Source organism: Triticum aestivum, chromosome 3B (assembly GCF_018294505.1).
Source record: "Triticum aestivum cultivar Chinese Spring chromosome 3B, IWGSC CS RefSeq v2.1, whole genome shotgun sequence".
Classification (NCBI taxonomy): Eukaryota; Viridiplantae; Streptophyta; class Magnoliopsida; order Poales; family Poaceae; genus Triticum; species Triticum aestivum.
In genome coordinates, this window is record NC_057801.1 from 781,722,486 (window position 1) to 781,740,769 (window position 18,284).

General features: G+C 50.3%; 1 protein-coding gene across 2 annotated transcripts; it reads left to right on the forward strand.

The window, feature by feature from the left end:
- The first annotated feature begins 6,253 nt into the window (after positions 1-6,253).
- On the forward strand, positions 6,254-9,600 carry LOC123072390 (uncharacterized). 2 transcript variants are annotated; one of them, XM_044495944.1, is made up of 6 exons: positions 6,254-6,561; positions 6,650-6,926; positions 7,386-7,501; positions 7,789-8,640; positions 8,765-8,926; positions 9,009-9,600. In XM_044495944.1, exons 2-6 carry the CDS (start codon positions 6,794-6,796, stop codon positions 9,420-9,422), a joined length of 1,677 nt encoding a protein of 558 aa, XP_044351879.1. In that variant the 5' UTR covers positions 6,254-6,561; positions 6,650-6,793; the 3' UTR covers positions 9,423-9,600. The 2 variants fall into 2 exon arrangements, with proteins under 2 accessions (XP_044351879.1, XP_044351880.1); XM_044495945.1 differs by having other exon boundaries at positions 6,262-6,561; positions 6,640-6,926.
- Positions 9,601-18,284: the final 8,684 nt, after the last annotated feature.

Genomic DNA, 18,284 nt, shown 5'->3' on the forward strand with positions numbered 1-18,284 from the left:
CGCCCTACGGGGCCCCGCCGCCGCCGGGCTCCTCCATCGCCCCGCCACCAGGTTACGGGGCGCTGCCGCCGCCGGAACCCTACGTCGCCCCGCCTCCAGGCTACGGGGCGCCGCCGCCGCCGCCGTCGTCGTACTACGGCCCGCCGCCGCCCGGATACGGCGCCCCGCCGCCACCCTATGCTGCGCCCCCGACGCACCACTACCCGGCGTCGCCCCTGCACTACTCGGCGCTGCCTCAACCCGGCGCGGCGTCGCATGGGGTTGCGGCTGCCTCGCTGTACGGGGTCCCGGGTGCATCCTCAGGGCACTACCCGCTCTACTCGGCGCCTTCCGGGGCGGCGCCCTCGCTGGGCCACTATGCACCGCCGCCCGCTCCTACCGATCTAACTGCGATGCCGGCGCCGTTCTACTTCTCGCACCTGTTGCCGGTGAAACTCACGCCGGACAACTACTTGTCCTGGCGTGCTCAGGTCATGCCTCTTCTGCGGAGCCGCTACCTGGAAGGCTATGTTGACGGATCCATCCCGTGTCCGCCTCCTCATCACCCGGCCTATCACACCTGGGTGGCCCAGGATCAGGCCATCCTCTCCGCCATCCAGTCCTCGCTCACCCCGAGTGTCTCGTCGCTGGTCATCTTCGCCGCTACGTCCCGAGAGGCGTGGGCGGCCCTTCACACCAGCTTCGCCTCTCAGTCTCAAGCGCGTGCTCATTCTATACGCACTGAGCTGGGCGAGACTAAGCTTGGTGACCTCAGCATCACGGACTACTTCAACAAGATGCGGGGTCTCGCCGACACGTTGGCCTCCGTTGGCCAGCCACTGCAGGATGAGGAGTTCACCACCTTCGTGCTGAATGGGCTTGATGATGACTATGACAACCTCGTTGAGAACGTCCATGGCCGTGACGATCCGCTCCCACCTCGGGAGCTCTATGCACGCCTACTCGGTCGTGAACAGCGCATCAAGGCGTGCCGCGCCACCCCCGGTTTCGCCTCCGCCAATGCGGCCACTCGTGGCAAAACCCCCCGGGCGCCATCTTCAGGGGGTAGACCGGCGCCATCTTCGCCGGCCTCGCGGGGCAACGCTCCGAACATCACGGGCGGCAACCGTCCGGTGGCATGTTGCTCTTCCTGCGGAGCTCCGCAGGCCTGTCAGCTCTGTGGCATTGAGCGCCAGTTGCGTCTCGCTGTCATCGTCGTTACAAGCAAGACTTCCTAGGCCTCGGCAACAATGGCAAAGGGAATGAAAAGCAAGCCGCGGCCGCCGTGACGGGTCCTGACCATGGCCGCACTCCGTCTTACTCCATTGATCCTACATGGTACATGGACACGGGCGCTACGAACCACCTCACCAACGACATGGGCAAGCTCTCCACTCAGGAGCCGTATCGTGGCCATGATCAGGTGCACACCGCTAATGGAGCAGGTATGCGCATCTCTCATGTTGGTTAGGCATCACTTCTTGCACACAATTCACGGAAACTGCATCTTTCTAATGTTCTTCGTATTCCCACTGCTTCACGTAGTTTGTTATCTGTTCCACAACTTACTCGTGATAATAATGTCCATGCTGAGTTTCACCATTTTCGTTTCTTTATCAAGGATCGGGACACGAGGGCCGTTCTGCTTAGTGGTCGTCTTCGCGGTGTCCTGTACGCACTTGACGCGCCCACCGCACCTCCTATGCAGTTTTCTCCCCAAGGCCTCAGTGGTGTTCGTGTGTCTCCTACACATTGGCATGCGCGCCTTGGTCATCCTGCTGCTCCTATAGCTCGTCATGTGTTACATCGTCATGAGCTACCAGTTGTGTCAAATAAAACTGCTGAAACTATTTGTGATGACTGTCAGCAGGGCAAGAGTCACCAACTTCCGTTTTCAGAGTCTAGTCGTGTTGTGAAACATCCTCTTGAGCTTGTTTTTTCCGACGTCTGGGGTCATGCCCAAACGTCTGTTAGTGGACACAATTATTATGTCAGTTTCATTGATGCTTACAGTCGGTTTACTTGGCTTTATCTTATTAAGAAAAAGTCTGATGTGTTTGATGTTTTTCTACAGTTTCAAGCACACGTTGAGCGTCTCCTTAGTCAGAAAATTATTCATGTTCAAACCGACTGGGGGGTGAATATCATCATCTCAACTTGTTCTTTAACAAACTTGGGATCACACATCGTGTGTCTTGTCCTTATACACATCAGCAGAATGGGGCTGCTGAACGTAAGCATCGTCATCTTGTAGAAACTGGCATTACTTTATTAGCTCATGCCTCCGTTCCTTTTAGGTTCTGGAGTGATGCTTTTTCCACTGCCTGTTTTTTGATCAATAGGCTGCCCTCACGACTACTGAATATGAAAACTCCACTTAAACTCTTGCTTAATGAACTTCCAGACTACACCTTTCTCAAAGTGTTTGGGTGTGCTTGTTGGCCTCATTTGCGTCCGTATAACAAACATAAGCTAGAGTTTCGGTCGAAAAAGTGTGTTTTTCTTGGCTATAGTTCCCTTCACAAAGGGTACAAATGCCTACATATTCCCACAAATCGCGTTTACATCTCTCGTGACGTCGTGTTTGATGAGAATGTGTTCCCTTTTCGTGCACTTCCGAACAACTCTACCACTCCTCCACCGGACGTTTCCTCTATCACACCTTCGCCTGGTCAATTTGTAGATGCTGCATATGCTCCTGCGTTGCTTCCTAATCATGCTGCAGGTGTTGGACGTGGTGCTCGTCTTGAGCTCCTTGAGGAACAGGCACCGCCGGCAGCCCTGGACCTGGACGACGGTCCTCTGCATGGGGCATGCATACCGGGTGGCGCCCGCCTACCCGACGGGGCTGCACCCGCGGCCACCACCCGGGCGTCGCTCCCGCCCCCCATGCGGGCTTCCCCCGAGCCGGCCGTGGAGCGGGCCTCTCCCGAGCCGGCTGCTGCCTCGGCACGAGCAACTCCCCAGCCGGCTGCTGCCTCGGTGCGGGCCTCCCCCGAGCCGGTCGCCTCCTCGCCTGGATCAGGCGCTTCTTCACGGGGGCCGGGTCTGGCTCCAGATGGGCCGGTCTCGCCGGCCCCAACGCCGCCTGGCTCCGGCGTGAGCTCGGGCGCGAGCTCCACGCCGCCTGGCTCTCCTACATCACCAGGCTCGGGTGGCTCGGCCTCTCCTCTGTCGCCACCCGAGTCTAGTCCGGTGTTGCCGCCACCTGCTGCTGCTCCTCGAGCCCGCACACGCAGCCAGACAGGAGTGTTCCAGCCAAAGATCCGTACCGATGGGACTGTGGCGTGGCTTGCTGCTTGTATGGCTCATGCTGTGGAGGATCCTACTGCTGAGCCTCGTCATTTTCAGGCTGCCCTGAGCATTCCTCACTGGCGTGCTGCGATGGAACAGGAGTTTCAGGCGCTGTTGCAGAATGACACATGGCAGCTTGTTCCTCCAGTATCTGGGATCAACATTATTGATTCTAAATGGGTGTTTAAAGTCAAGAGGCATGCTGATGGCTCCATTGAACGCTACAAAGCGAGGCTCGTTGCTAAGGGTTTCAAACAGAGGTATGGTCTTGATTATGCAGACACATTCAGTCCAGTTATCAAGCCCACTACTATTCGTTTGCTGTTGTCCCTTGCTGTTACTCGAGGATGGTTCCTTCGTCAACTTGATGTGCAGAATGCTTTCTTGCATGGAGTTTTAGAGGAGGAGGTTTATATGCGACAGCCGCCAGGGTTTGTGGATCCTGACCGTCCTCACCATCTCTGTCGTCTTGTCAAGGCGCTATATGGACTCAAACAGGCTCCACGTGCATGGCACGCACGTCTTGGATCTGTTCTGCGGGCGCTTGGTTTCATCCCCTCCACTGCTGACGCATCATTGTTTCTGCTTCAGTGACCTGAAGTTACGATGTACTTGCTGGTCTATGTTGATGATATCATCCTCATTAGTTCCTCAGATGCTGCTGCCGATCGTCTTGTTGCTGCTTTGAGTGGTGATTTTGCTGTCAAGGACCTTGGTGCTCTACACTTCTTCCTTGGCCTGAAGGTTTCACGGTCTTCTCCTGGGTTAACTCTTTCTCAGAAGAAGTACGCTCTCGACCTGTTACGTCGTGCTGGTATGTTGAAGTGTAAACCTTCCAGTACTCCGATGTCTGCCACTGATCGGTTGTCTGCTCTTAATGGAGATCCTCTTTCACCTGATGATGCCACTGAGTACCGCAGTCTTGTTGGAGGTCTGCAGTATCTTACTATCACCAGACCAGATGTCTCTTATGCAGTCAACCGTGTCTGTCAGTTTCTCCATGCACCCAGGACTTCTCATTGGTCAGCTGTGAAGTGTATCCTGCATTATGTCTGTCTCACTGCTTCTCATGGTTTGCTCCTCCAACCTGCGCCATCTTCTGACATCTCAGCCTTCTCCGATGCAGACTGGGTTGGTAGTCCTGATGACCGTCGATCCACGGGGGGGTATGCAGTGTTTCTTGGTTCTAATTTGGTTGCTTGGAATGCTCGCAAGCAGGCTACGGTGTCTCGCAGCAGCACAGAAGCTGAGTACAAAGCAGTGGCTGATGCGACAACTGAGATCATTTGGATTCAGTCCTTGTTGCGTGAGTTGAGAGTCTCTTCAGCTCATCCTCCGGTACTTTGGTGTGACAACATTGGTGCTACATACTTGTCATCTAATCCTGTGTTTCATGCTCGGACGAAACATATTGAGGTTGACTATCACTTTGTTCGAGAACGAGTTGCACAGAAGCTACTTAGCATCAAGTTCATCTCATCAAAGGATCAACTTGCTGACATCTTCACGAAGCCTCTTCCTCAACCACAGTTTGTAGGCTGTAGGCGCAATCTTAACTTAGTTTGTACTTCAGGTCACAGTTAAGATTGAGGGAGGGTGTTAGACTGTATATGTACGTAGACTTGTGTATACGTAGACTTGTATATACATCTTGTATATTATACCCTTTGGTACTTATATATAATGAGATAGCCGCACCCCCTTGAGGTGTCGAGCAGTCCACCAAAATATTTGTCTCACAATTTGACTGGTCTAATTTATGGTCAAAAACTTCTTTTCAATACACTTTTTTAGGAAATGACAGCTGAGCTGCTATATATTAAGAGCGAGAAAAAAAATACGAATAGTGTGTCACCGACGGAATCTCCACATATACTTTTTAATGGCCATGCGCGCTAAAAATTTGCCTCAAAACTTGAACAATGCAAGCTATATATATGCATGATGTATATGAAGATAAATTACTTAATTAGAATAGGTCAAGATTTAAAAAATCCACACCATACACATAGAACGCCAATATAGCACAACAGTCTACCCTCCATGCTGCGCGCGCCAGGACGAAGGCCAGTGTAGGAATTATGGGGCTCTTATAGACCTATGTTTGTGAATCTTACGAGATGCGTCACGATCAACTGATGGAGCTAATCACGTCACACAAGACAATGCAACAGACGAGCGAACGTGAATCTATAGATAGATAATGTATGTGAATAGAACATAGGAAGTGATAAATTAAAGATATGATATAGGCCTACCTTGGATCGGTGAGTTCCCATCTCAATGATAACACGATGTGAATTTGCATCTGGCTCCTGCCGGAGGCGCTCGGCAAAGGGCGTGCGCGTCCAGCGCCTAGAAACCAGAGAGCGGAGCGGAGTTCTTGGGAGTACTGAACCCTAGCGGCGGTTCGTCCAGCGCCAGCAACTCGTCTCTCGACCTGGAGCCTGGAATCGGGATCGTTACGGCTCGTCGGCTCAGCCTCCTAAGAAAACTGGCAATTACAGCAAACTTCTCGCCATCATCATCGTGAACTCGCTGCATCTGGCTGGTAGGCCCTTGCGGCTGCGTATTAATCGATCGGGTCTAATACAAGTGTTTAGCGTCCCTGCTTCTGAGTCCCATGGGCTATGTGCGACGTGGGGGGCCCCTGGACCTGGGGGGGCCGGGGCGGCCGCCCCCCCTCAGGGCCGGCCCTGCCACCAACCAACGTAGCCACGATCTGATCTGATCTGACCTAGGCGTGCGTGCGTTCCCCATTGCCTTGTACAATAGCCTACTTTTTTGTCTGACGTATATGGATGGGCTGGGCCTTCACGTTGCATTACAGAGAGAGGCCAAAATCAAGGGAAATCTAGTCGCTATTAACAGGAAACGCTATCGTTTGTCTCAAAAAAAGAAAAAAGGAAACGCTATCGTCAAGGGCGGAGCTATCGATGTGGCTCGCAGCACCGCTGGCTTTCTCTCCAGTCCAGGCCCGGGCCGGGCGCGGCGGTCTCCCCAGATCCCTTTCTATCTCTTTCTCTCTCTCTTCACCCCTTTATTATTAAAAAAAAGGATCCTCTTTCTCTCTCTCTCTTCCGGTGTAAATTCAATCCCCATTATGAGTGTCTAGACTAGATACATCTCTTTTTGGGGGAACGGAGGTAATAGAAACTAGCAAATCTGGCTGCCCTCCCAACCCACAGCCAAGGCCGCCGGCCGCCGCGTCGCTCGTCGCCCCTTGCTCAGCCGGTCAGCCCAGCGCGGCAACGCCGACTCGCCGTCCGTCCGCTCGCGAGGCGCCCAGTTGAGTAGAGTTCGATTGTCTTTACTGTTTATTTTTACCTTGAGCGATCCATCTTTTAACTGGGCTGTTGGGCCTAGGGGACAATAGTCGGGCGTTGGGCGGATACATAAAGGTAAAAGATAGGAGAGCGGCGGTCGGCGGATCCTTAATTTCCGCCGTCGCCGCGCCAGATCTCTCTCACCGCCACCTCCTTCCTCAAGCCTAACGATCTCTCTCCTCGAGCCTCCATCCATGTCGCCCCCTCGTCGTCGTCGGCGCCTATGTTTTTTCCCATCTCGATCCGTGGCGATCCTCCACGCGGTGCACAGGACACGGCATCCGCATCGCTGGTGTTGGCTGCGGAAACGTCATACGGCTGCTGCAAGTACGTATACTCTCCTCGCTTATTTCTTAGGGTCTGTCTGGACACATCTAGATGTGACATAGTTATGTCACATCTAAGCTGATGTCCACTCTGTTTGTGGTTTATTTTTTTGTTTTTTATTTTTATTTTTTGTTGCTGCATTATATATTTGTGGGAGCTTAGATGTGACATCCTTAAAAAAACATCTAGATGTGAATTAGACAAACCGTATTTCTTACTGTATGTATATCCCAAACAGTTTCAACCATCCTCAATGGATGCTCGGGTTAGCGTGCTACTACTATACTCTTTTATGTGAATGAATGTAAAAAGAAAAATATATATAGCTCTCTAAGAGCTCATGTAAACAATTTTTCAGATTATTGACTCTTTATAGCCGGACCGACTATTTTACCTTGTCTTCTCCGAGTTGCTCGAGTAAAATTGTGACATAGTATTACCTTCTCTGCTGTATTGCAGATACTAGTGGATCAAAGGCTTCGTCGGCTCAAATAAACCATCATCAAGGTGGTACTGATATTCCTCAAGTTGCTGAGAATATGAAACAACAAAGTCTTTTTGACAAACTACCGGAGGTATGTTTTACTTACTTTGCTGTCAACAAAGTATTCAGATACAATTAATTCTTTATCATAACTGCTGGCACAAGAATACGTATTATTACATTTGGGCATACAACTTTGACGATAGGAAAAACAACAAACCGACTGTTTGCCCGTGCTCCTCCAACGATATTTACATTTACTTGGCTCTATTGATGCATTGTCATCTTCATTCATTACTTTACTGGTCTTTGATTAGATTTATTATTGCAGTCAGCTAATAGGTACTACAGTATAACTGATGAACCTTGTTTTTGCAGGACATCTTACATCATATACATTCTCTCTTACCAATACAAGACGCTGCTTGTGCTGCCTGTGTGTCTCATGCATTCCTGCGTTCATGGAGATGCTATTCCAAACTCAGACTCAACGACTGTGCGCTTGGGTTGAGTCACATAGAATTTGAGGAAAGAAAAATCTATCTCATTGACAAAGTTGACAAAATTCTTAAAAACCATCATGACAAAGGGGTGAAGGTGGAGACACTTAGGCTTATTCTTACCCCTTGCACCAATATCAAAGCCTCCTACCTGGACAGGTGGCTCCGAAGAACCGTTAAGTCTGGGTTTAAAGATCTTTACTTGGAGATGCCTTTATCCATGAAGAAAATTTACAAATTCCCGTGTTCAGTTTTGTCTGATGAGGGAGCTGCAAGTTCAATTCAGTTTCTTCACATCGGCTCTTGCACTTTTCATCCCACATCAACACTTGGCTCCTTGGCAAGGTTGAAAACTGTAAGATTGTCTTTTGTCCACACTACCGAGGAAGGATTGGAGCACTTGTTTTCAAAATCTTCTATTCTAGAGGAGCTCAGAATATTCGCATGCCATGGGATAATTTGCTTGAAAATACCTTGTACGATGCAGCATCTTAAGAGATTTCATGTTCAACGTTGCAGCATGCTGCGGGTTGTAGAGATTGATGCTCCAAACCTCTGCTATTTTAACTATGACAGCGCTTTGCCAGAAATCTACGTGAGAAATTGTTCTCAACTTAAGCATGTACAGTTATCATCTGCATGCCCGTCTGGTGTTCTTTTTTATGCTCGCACTAGTCTTCCGTCCATTGCAAGGAATGTTGAGAGTCTTATTTTGGTTGGTCGTAGCGAGGTATGTGCATTTACCATCTTATAATGATCAAATTATTGGGACCATTCAAGTATATAGGGAACAGTGTATAGGAGTAGTTTGATGCAAGAACACATGATTAATCTTGGAATTTATCATTTTTCAGAATGCCAACACTCCGTTGCTACAATCCAAGCTACCCCACCTCAAGAACTTGGAAATTAGACTCAAAGCAGTCCTCCCCAAAGGCTTCCCTCCAAGCTATGACTTCTTTTCTTTGGTTTCTTTTCTTGATGCTTCTCCTGCCTTGGAGTCTTTCACCCTACACGTAAGTCACTATCCATATCTCTCAGATGTATCTATGGTATTACCGTATTACACTTCGACATTGACATTATATATGTATGCAGGTAAATGAGTATGTCATGACACACTATCCTGTTGTTGGAGATAATGACGAATGCCCGAGGCAGAAGCTGGACTTGTCGCATAACCGCCTCAGACACATGACGATCACGGGATTCTGTTCAGCCAAGAGCCTGGTTGAGCTCACGGTTCACATCCTTGAGAGCACACACTCGCTTGAGCGCTTGACGCTGGACACAACCTATGACTACAATAGGTGTATTCAAGGGCCTGGTACCATTGGCAAATGCACTACCTCAAGTAGGATTGCCAAATGCTGGCCGATGAGCAAGAGAGGTGTTGACGAAGCTCATAGAGCTGTGAAGACTGTTGGTAGATACATAGCTGGGAGAGTTCCATTGGCTGTTCAATTTGAGCTCATGGGGCCCTGTAGTCGATGCCATACCGGCAGCCGGTAGATCTATCTATGTCAGGGTGGTTTATCTTTGTCTAGACTCCCAGGGAATTCCGCCAATATCGCATGTTTAATCTCGGTGCCCATAAATAGATCTTTTTTATGCATCTCAACTATAGCACACATGAAACCATATATTTTATAAAGTCAGTTTATGTATTGAAGGTACATATTTACATTTATGCAGTCTAGTTTAGTTGTATGGTTTTTGTATATCTTGAAAGTGCTGATGTGCTAAACGATGGTATTGCTAGTAGATGGGGGGCGAGCCTCCTGAGGCAGTCAGGTGCACACCCAGACCATTCGACTTTCTTTTGTTCGGTTCTTGCTTCGCACATGCAGATGTCAGTGATGAACTTATTTTTATATTGCCATGCATATCATAAAAGAATTGAAATCAATCAGATGGTTAGAAGCAGAAAGAAAGCAGAGACATGTCGAGGAAAAATGCACATGAACACAATAGACAGCAGATCAGGCGCCGCCTAATATGGGAATCCTTTTTCAGTTGCCTTCTTCAATCTGGATAGCACATGTACATACAAGTCTTGATGATCGACCGCACGGCCCACAACTAGAGAAGCACGCTCGCCATGTCCGCCATGCGCTTCATCACCGTCGCCCCGTCGCCGATCACTCGCCACATCCTTGCCAGCCTATACGTACAACACAGCAACGAGAGAACATTTATCAGACACATGGGGATCGATTGAGCACGCTATAATAAATACACGTGATGGAACATCAAACTTCGTTTGCTTTATGCTTCAAAGAATATTAGAAAGGAGATGGACTCCGCCTACAGCTCCTGCGCCCCCGAGGGCGACTCGCCGCCGGCGTCCTTGGTGCCGGAGCGCCTCCCCGCGGTAGCCCCTTCCTCGGATGCGCCGCCTGCCGCCCCCTCCTACCCACCCTGACCTCGGAGCTGCGTTGGGCCGATGTCGCGGAGGCTGACGGCGTGGCCGCCGGCCGGCCGATCGTGCGCCGGGAGCCTCCGGCTCGTCTGGCTGTGACCTGCGTGGAGAGCGGGCTGCCACCTCGGCGTGGTAGTTCAGGCACTCTCTCGCGGCCGCGCCAGCTCCCCCGACGACGCCCGGCAAAAAGGCCTCCTTGGGCTCTCGGACCGCTCGCCGCCGCCGCGCTCCGGCGTGGGGTGTCGCGGGGCGGTCCGACCAAGGTTGTGCCCGGACATCGTGGCGCTCCGCCCCTCCTGCTGCCGTCGCCTGCACGGCCGGTGCCCCGCCTTGCCGTCCGGCTGCCGCTCTGGCATGCTCCCCGGTTCTCCTGCGTCGGCAGTTCATCGCGACATTTGGCTCCTCCGACCTCCGCTTCTCGCCCCGCCTCTCGTCGCGTCGCCCCTGGCTCGCTACAGCTTCCTCTCTGGCGCCGGCGCCGGCCGCGGCGGCTGGGGAATCCCTCGCTGTCGCCTCCACGCCCTGCTGGCTGGGCCGCACCTAGTTGGGCCTTACGTTGCCTGGGCCCGATGCTCATCTGCGGGCCGTGCCTCGCACGTGCATGCCCATTCCGCACGAGGCCGCTGGTGGGCCGACCCACCCGCTAGCCCACTCGATCTGGCCCCCGGCTGGCTTCCCTCGGTCGCCTCCACCGAATCGGGCACACGAGACCGTGACCGAGACCCTAGTCCTCGCTCCATCCTCCCTCCCCGCCGCCACCTCGCCCCGTTCCCTCCCTACGCCACCTCCCCTTGCGACCATGCTGTGCGAATGGGACGACGACTGGACCCGCCCCAAGTGTCGCGCCGACAACCGCTGGGACGCCACCCCCCCGACACGATGCGCCGCGAGGACGATCTCCGCCTGCTACTGTCGGCGCGGGATGGACGCCGGTCCCCGCCGCGCTCCGACCGCCGCTCCCCGTCGCGTCGCTCTCCGGGCCGGGCTGACCGCCGGGAACGCTCCCGGTCCCGCTCTCCAGTCCCTACCGCGGACTGGCGGAGCGAACGCCGCCGCTCCCCCTCTCCGATGCGTCACCGTGACAGCAGCCGCTCCCCGGCCCGCGGGGGCCGCTCCCGACCCCTCTGCGGCTTCAACAGCAATAGCAGCCTGTGCGTACTGCCCCCACCCACCGGTACCTAACTTCCCTCCCAACGTCAATGGGGCTAGCCGGGGCCGCCAGGGGGCAAAGAAGAAGAAGAAGCGGGGCCTTGGCCGCGGTAATGGTGCGGCGTCGGCCTCGGGTCTGGCTTGCGACCCGCCAGCCTTCGCCCCCGGTTCGGTGCGTCCCGAGGACCAGACAAATGACCTCCTGAGGTGTTTCAACTGTGGCCTCGCCGGCCATTCTCAGGTCACATGTACTCGCCCACAGTGCTGCTACCTATGCTCGGATCCGGGGCATCCTGCATTCCTGTGCCCAGATCGCTCGGTGTCGAAGGAGTTGATGATGTACGAACATGGGATCGAGGGCCTGAGCTACTTCCACATCGAGGTGCCTGACATACCTCCCCTCTCGCTCCTGGCGATTGTCACCGTGCTGGGTGAGCGGGTGGCTTCACCAGAGATGATCGAGGCAGAGCCTAACCACCTCTACCACTGCAGCTGGGATTGGCAGGTCACCATGTTGGCAGGCAACTAGTTCTCGGTGGTGTTCCCCGACACGGTTAGCCACAGCTACGGCACCCGCAGCGGCGACATCACCCGCAGTGGCGACATCACCCTGGCTCTCAACAAGCTAGTGGTGGATATCTCAGTGCCTATCCGTGACCCCTTGGCGGTGGCTGTACTGGACACGACATGGATCCTCATCAGCGGCCTCCCCGACATCGTGCTCGAAGAGCGTCATTCGGAACATGTCCTTCATTCTCGGTAAGGTGGTCGTGGTGGACGAGCTCTCTCTCCGCAAGGAGGAGTTGTGTGTCAAGGTTAAATCCCTTGACTCGTCCAAGCTCCGGGCCAAGGTCCAGGAGTTCTTCAACGACCAGGGCTTCGACCTCAGGATCTCCCCCGAGCCGCCCAACCATGTTGGCCGCCCGCGCATCCCCGACGACAACTCCTTGGGGGGTGGCCCCGACGGTGGCGGCATGGGGGCTGTTGCAGCGATCGGGACCCCCGCCACGACCACAACTCTGTCTCGGAGGAGGACGACAATGACTCCGAGGACAGCCCGCCCCACGACCCGCATGTCGCCTCGTCAGCCAGGGGAGGCGTAGGGGCCGGCCCCACCCACTCCTCGGCCCCTCTGCCGCTCGCTGACGGCAGTGACGCGTCTGACGCGAGCCTTCAGGTCTTCCCAGCGTCTTCCCCCCCCCTAGGGTGTCCCTTCCGGCATCCTCGCTAAAGGAAATATGAGGTAATAATAAAGTTATTATTTATTTCCTTATATCATGATAAATGTTTATTATTCATGCTAGAATTGTATTAACTGGAAACATGATACATGTGTGAATACATAGACAAACAGAGTGTCACTAGTATGCCTCTACTTGACTAGCTCGTTGATCAAAGATGGTTATGTTTCCTAGCCATAGACAAAGAGTTGTCATTTGATCAATGGGATCACATCATTAGGAGAATCATGTGATTGACTTGACCCATTTCGTTAGCTTAGCACTTGATCGTTTAGTATGTTGCTATTGCTTTCTTCATGACTTATAGATGTTCCTATGACTATGAGATTATGCAACTCCCGTTTACCGGAGGAACACTTTGTGTGCTACCAAACGTCATAATGTAACTGGGTGATTATAAAGGTGCTCTATAGGTGTCTTCAAAGGTACTTGTTGGGTTGGCGCATTTCGAGATTAGGATTTGTCACTCCGATTGTCGGAGAGGTATCTCTGGGCCCACTCGGTAATGCACATCACTATAAGCCTTGCAAGCATTGCAACTAATGAGTTAGTTGCGGAATGATGTATTACAAAACGAGTAAAGAGACTTGCCGGTAACGAGATTGAACTAGGTATTGAGATACCGACGATCGAATCTCGGGCAAGTAACATACCGATGACAAAGGGAACAACGTATGTTGTTATGCGGTTTGACCGATAAAGATCTTCGTAGAATATGTGGGAGCCAATATGAGCATCCAGGTTCCGCCATTGGTTATTGACCGGAGACGTGTCTCGGTCATGTCTACATAGTTCTCGAACCCGTAGGGTCCGCACGCTTAAAGTTAGATGACGGTTATATTATGAGTTTATGTGTTTTGATGTACCGAAGGTTGTTCGGAGTCCCATATGTGATCACGGACATGACGAGGAGTCTCGAAATGGTCGAGACGTAAAGATCGATATATTGGACGACTATGTTTGGACACCGGAAAGGTTCCGGAAGGTTTCGGACATTTATGGGAGTACCGGGGGTTACCGGAACCCCCCCAGGAACTAATGGGCCTTGTTGGGCCCTAGTGGAGAGAGAGAGGGGCCGGCCAGGGCAAGAGGCGCGCCCCCTCCCCTTGAGTCCGAATAGGACAAGGAAGGGGGGGGGGGGGCTTGCCTTTCCCCTCTCCCACTCCTTCCTCCCCCCTCCTTCTTGGACTAGGACAGGAAGGGGCAAACCTACTTGGAGTAGGTTTCCCCCTCCTAGGGCGCGCCACCCCCTTGGCCGGCCCTTTCCTCCTTCCCCCCTTTATATACGGAGGAGGGGGGCACCCCATAGACACAACAATTGATCTCTTGATCTTTTAGCCGTGTGTGGTGCCCCCCTCCACCATAATCCACCTCGATAATATCATAGCGGTGCTTAGGCAAAGCCCTGCGTCGGTAGAACATCATCATCGTCACCACGCCGTCATGCTGACGGAACTCTCCCTCAAAGCTCGACTGGATCGGAGTTCGAGGGACATCATCGAGCTGAACATGTGCTGAACTCGGAGGTGTCGTGCGTTCGGTACTTGATCGGTCGGATTGTGAAGACGTACGACTGCATCAACCGCGTTGTGCTAACGCTTCCGCTTTCGGTCTACGAGGGTACGTGGACAACACTCTCCCCTCTCGTTGCTATGCATCACCATGATCCTGTGTGTGCGTAGGAATTTTTTTGAAATTACTATGTTCCCCAACAGTGGCATCCGAGCCTGGTTTTATGCGTAGATGTTATATGCACGAGTAGAACACAAGTGAGTTGTGGGCGATATAAGTCATACTGCTTACCAGCATGTCATACTTTGGTTCGACGGTATTGTTGGATGAAGCGGCCCGGACCGACATTACGCGTACGCTTACGCGAGACTGGTTTTACCGCCGTGCTATGCACACAGGTGACTAGCAGGTGTCAGTTTCTCCAACTTTAGTTGAACCGAGTGTGGCTACGCCCGGTCCTTGCGAAGGTTAAAACAGCACCAACTTGACAAACTATCGTTGTGGTTTTGATGCGTAGGTAAGAACGGTCATTGCTCAGCCCGTAGCAGCCACGTAAAACTTGCAACAACAAAGTAGAGGACATTTAACTTGTTTTTGCAGGGCATGTTGTGATGTGATATGGTCAAGGCATGATGCTATATTTTATTGTATGAGATGATCATGTTTTGTAACCGAGTTATTGGCAACTGGTAGGAGCCATATGGTTGTCGCTTTATTGTATGCAATGCAAACGCCCTGTAATGCTTTACTTTATCACTAAGCGGTAGCGATAGTCGTAGAAGCATAAGTTGGCGAGACGACAACGATGCTACGATGGAGATCAAGGTGTCGCGCCAGTGACGATGGTGATCATGACGGTGCTTCGGAGATGGAGATCACAAGCACAAGATGATGATGGCCATATCATATCACTTATATTGATTGCATGTGATGTTTATCTTTTATGCATCTAATCTTGCTTTGATTGACGGTAGCATTATAAGATGATCTCTCACTAAATTATCAAGGTATAAGTGTTCTCCCTGAGTATGCACCGTTGTGAAAGTTCTTCGTGCTGAGACACCACATGATGATCGGGTGTGATAGGCTCTACGTTCAAATACAACGGGTGCAAAACAGTTGCACACGTGGAATACTCAGGTTAAACTTGACGAGCCTAGCATATAACAGATATGGCCTCGGAACACTAAGACCAAAAGGTCGAGCGTGAATCATATAGTAGATATGATCAACATAGTGATGTTCACCATTGAAACTACTCCATCTCACGTGATGACCGGACATGGTTTAGTTGATATGGATCACGTGATCACTTAGAAGATTAGAGGAATGTCTATCTAAGTGGGAGTTCTTAAGTAATATGATTAATTGAACTTTAATTTATCATGAACTTAGTCCTGGTAGTATTAGCATATCTATGTTGTAGATGAATAGCTCACGTTGTTGCTTCCCTATGTTTTATATGTGTTCCTAGAGAAAACTAAGTTGAAAGATGATAGTAGCAATGATGCGGACTGGGTCCGTGATATGAGGTTTATCCTCATTGCTGCACAGAAAAATTATGTCCTTGATGCACTGCTAGGTGACATACCTATTGGAGGAGCAGATGCAGACGTTATGAACGTTTGACAAAGCTCGGTATGATAGCTACTTGATAGTTTAGTGCACCATGCTTTACGGCTTAATTAGAACCGGGACTTCAAAAATGTTTTGAACGCCACGGAGCATATAAGATGTTCCAAGAGTTGAAATTGGTATTTCATACTCGTGCCCATGTCGAGAGGTATGAGACCTCTGACAGTACTTTGCCAATAAGATGGAGGAGAATAGTTCAACCAGTGAGCATGTGCTCAGATTGTCTGAGTACTACAATTACTTGAATCAAGTGGGAGTTAATCTTCCAGATAAGATAGTAATTGACAAGGTTCTCTAGTCACTATCACCAAGTTAATAGAACTTCGTGATGAACTATAATATGCAAGGGATGACGAAAGTAATTCCCGAGCTCTTCGCGATGCTGAGATCGGCGAAGGTAGAAATCAAGAAAAGAGCATCAAGTGTTGATGGTTAACAAGATCACTAGTTTCAAGAAAAGGGCAAAGGGAAGAAGGGGAACTTCAAGAAGAATGGCAAACAAGTTGCTGCTCAAGTGAAGAAGCCCAAGTCTGGACCTAAGCTTGAGACTAAGTACTTTTACTGCAAAGGGACTGGTCACTGGAAGCGGAACTGCCCCAAGTATTTGGCGGATAAGAAGGATGGCAAAGTGAACAAAGGTATATTTGATATACAGATTATTGATGTGTATTTTACTAGTGTTCATAGCAACCCCTCGGTATTTGATACTGGTTCAGTTGCTAAGAGTAGTAACTTGAAACGGGAGTTGCAAAATGAACAGAGACTAGTTAAGGGTGAAGTAACGATGTGTGTTGGAAGTGGTTCCAAGATTGATATGATCATCATCGCACGCTCCCTACACTTTCGGGATTAGTGTTGAACCTAAATAAGTGTTATTTGGTGTTTGCGTTGAGCATGAATATGATTTGATCATGTTTATTGCAATACGGTTATTCATTTAAGTTAGAGAATAATTGTTGTTCTATCTACATGAATAAAACCTTCTATGGCCATACACCCAATGAAAATGGTTTGTTGGATCTTGATCGTAGTGATACACATATTCATAATATTGAAGCCAAAAGATGCAAAGTTAATAATGATAGTGCAACTCATTTGTGGCACTACTGTTTAGGTCATATTGGTGTAAAGCGCATGAAGAAACTCCATGCCGATGGGATTTTGGAATCACTTGATTATGAATCACTTGATGCTTGCGAACCATGCCTCATGGGCAAGATGACCAAGACTCCGTTCTCCGGAACAATGGAGCGAGCAACTGACTTATTGGAAATAATACATACTGATGTATGCGTTTCGATGAGTGTTGAGGCTCGCGGTGGGTATCATTATTTTCTGACCTTCACAGATGATTTGAGCAGATATGGGTATATCTACTTGATGAAACATAAGTCTGAAACATATGAAAAGTTCAAAGAATTTCAGAGTGAAGTGAAAAATCATCATGACAAGAAAATAAAGTTTCTACGATCTGATCGCGGAGACAAATATTTGAGTTACAAGTTTGGTCTTCAATTAAAACAATGTGGAATAGTTTCACAAATTCATGCCACCTGGAGCGAGATGGTCATCAACTACATGCGAGGAGAGATACCGGTGGTAACAATTAGGCCAAGTGTCATAGAGAGCACATGGAGGGATCCCTTCCCAGGTTGGATGGAAGGAAACAGGTAAATGCTAAACCCAGATCTGAGGTTGCGGATGTCACACCACAGCATAATGTTGTGCCCGAACGTCATAACCGTACTTTATTGGATATAGTGCAATCTATGATGTTTCTTACCGATTTACCACTATAGTTTTGGGGTTATGCATTAGAGACAGCTGCATTCACGTTAAAAAGGGCACCATCTATATCCGTTGAGACGACACCGTATGAACTGTGGTTTGGCAAGAAACCAAAGTTGTCGTTTCTTAAAGTTTGGGGTTGCGATGCTTATAAGAAAAAGTTTCATCCTGATAACCTCAAACCCAAATCGGAGAAATGTGTCTTCATAGGGTACCAAAAGGGGACAGTTGGGTACACCTTCTATCAAAGATCCGAAGGCAAGATATTCGTTGCTAAGAATGGATCCTTTCTAGAGAAGGAGTTTCTCTCGAAAGATGTGAATGGGAGGAAAGTAGAACTTGATGAGGTAACTGTACCTACTCCCTTATTGGAAAGTAGTTCATCACAGAAATTTGTTCCTGTGACTCCTACACCAATTAGTAAGGAAGCTAATGATGATGATCATGTAACTTCAGATCAAGTTACTACCAAACCTCGTAGGTAAACCTGAGTGAGATCCGCACCAGAGTGGTACGGTAATCCTGTTCTGGAGGTCATGTTGCTTGACCATGATGAACCTACGAACTATGAGGAAGTGATGATGAGCCCAGATTCCGCAAAATGGCTTGAGGCCATGAAATCTGAGA

Coding starts and splice junctions, on each gene's coding strand:
- LOC123072390 (XM_044495944.1), top strand. CDS start 6,794: ATGTCGCCCCCTCGTCGTCGTCGGCGCCTATGTTTTTTCCCATCTCGA. Junction 6,927..7,385: donor ACGTCATACGGCTGCTGCAA/GTACGTATACTC, acceptor GCTGTATTGCAG/ATACTAGTGGATCAAAGGCT. Junction 8,927..9,008: donor TGGAGTCTTTCACCCTACAC/GTAAGTCACTAT, acceptor ATATGTATGCAG/GTAAATGAGTATGTCATGAC.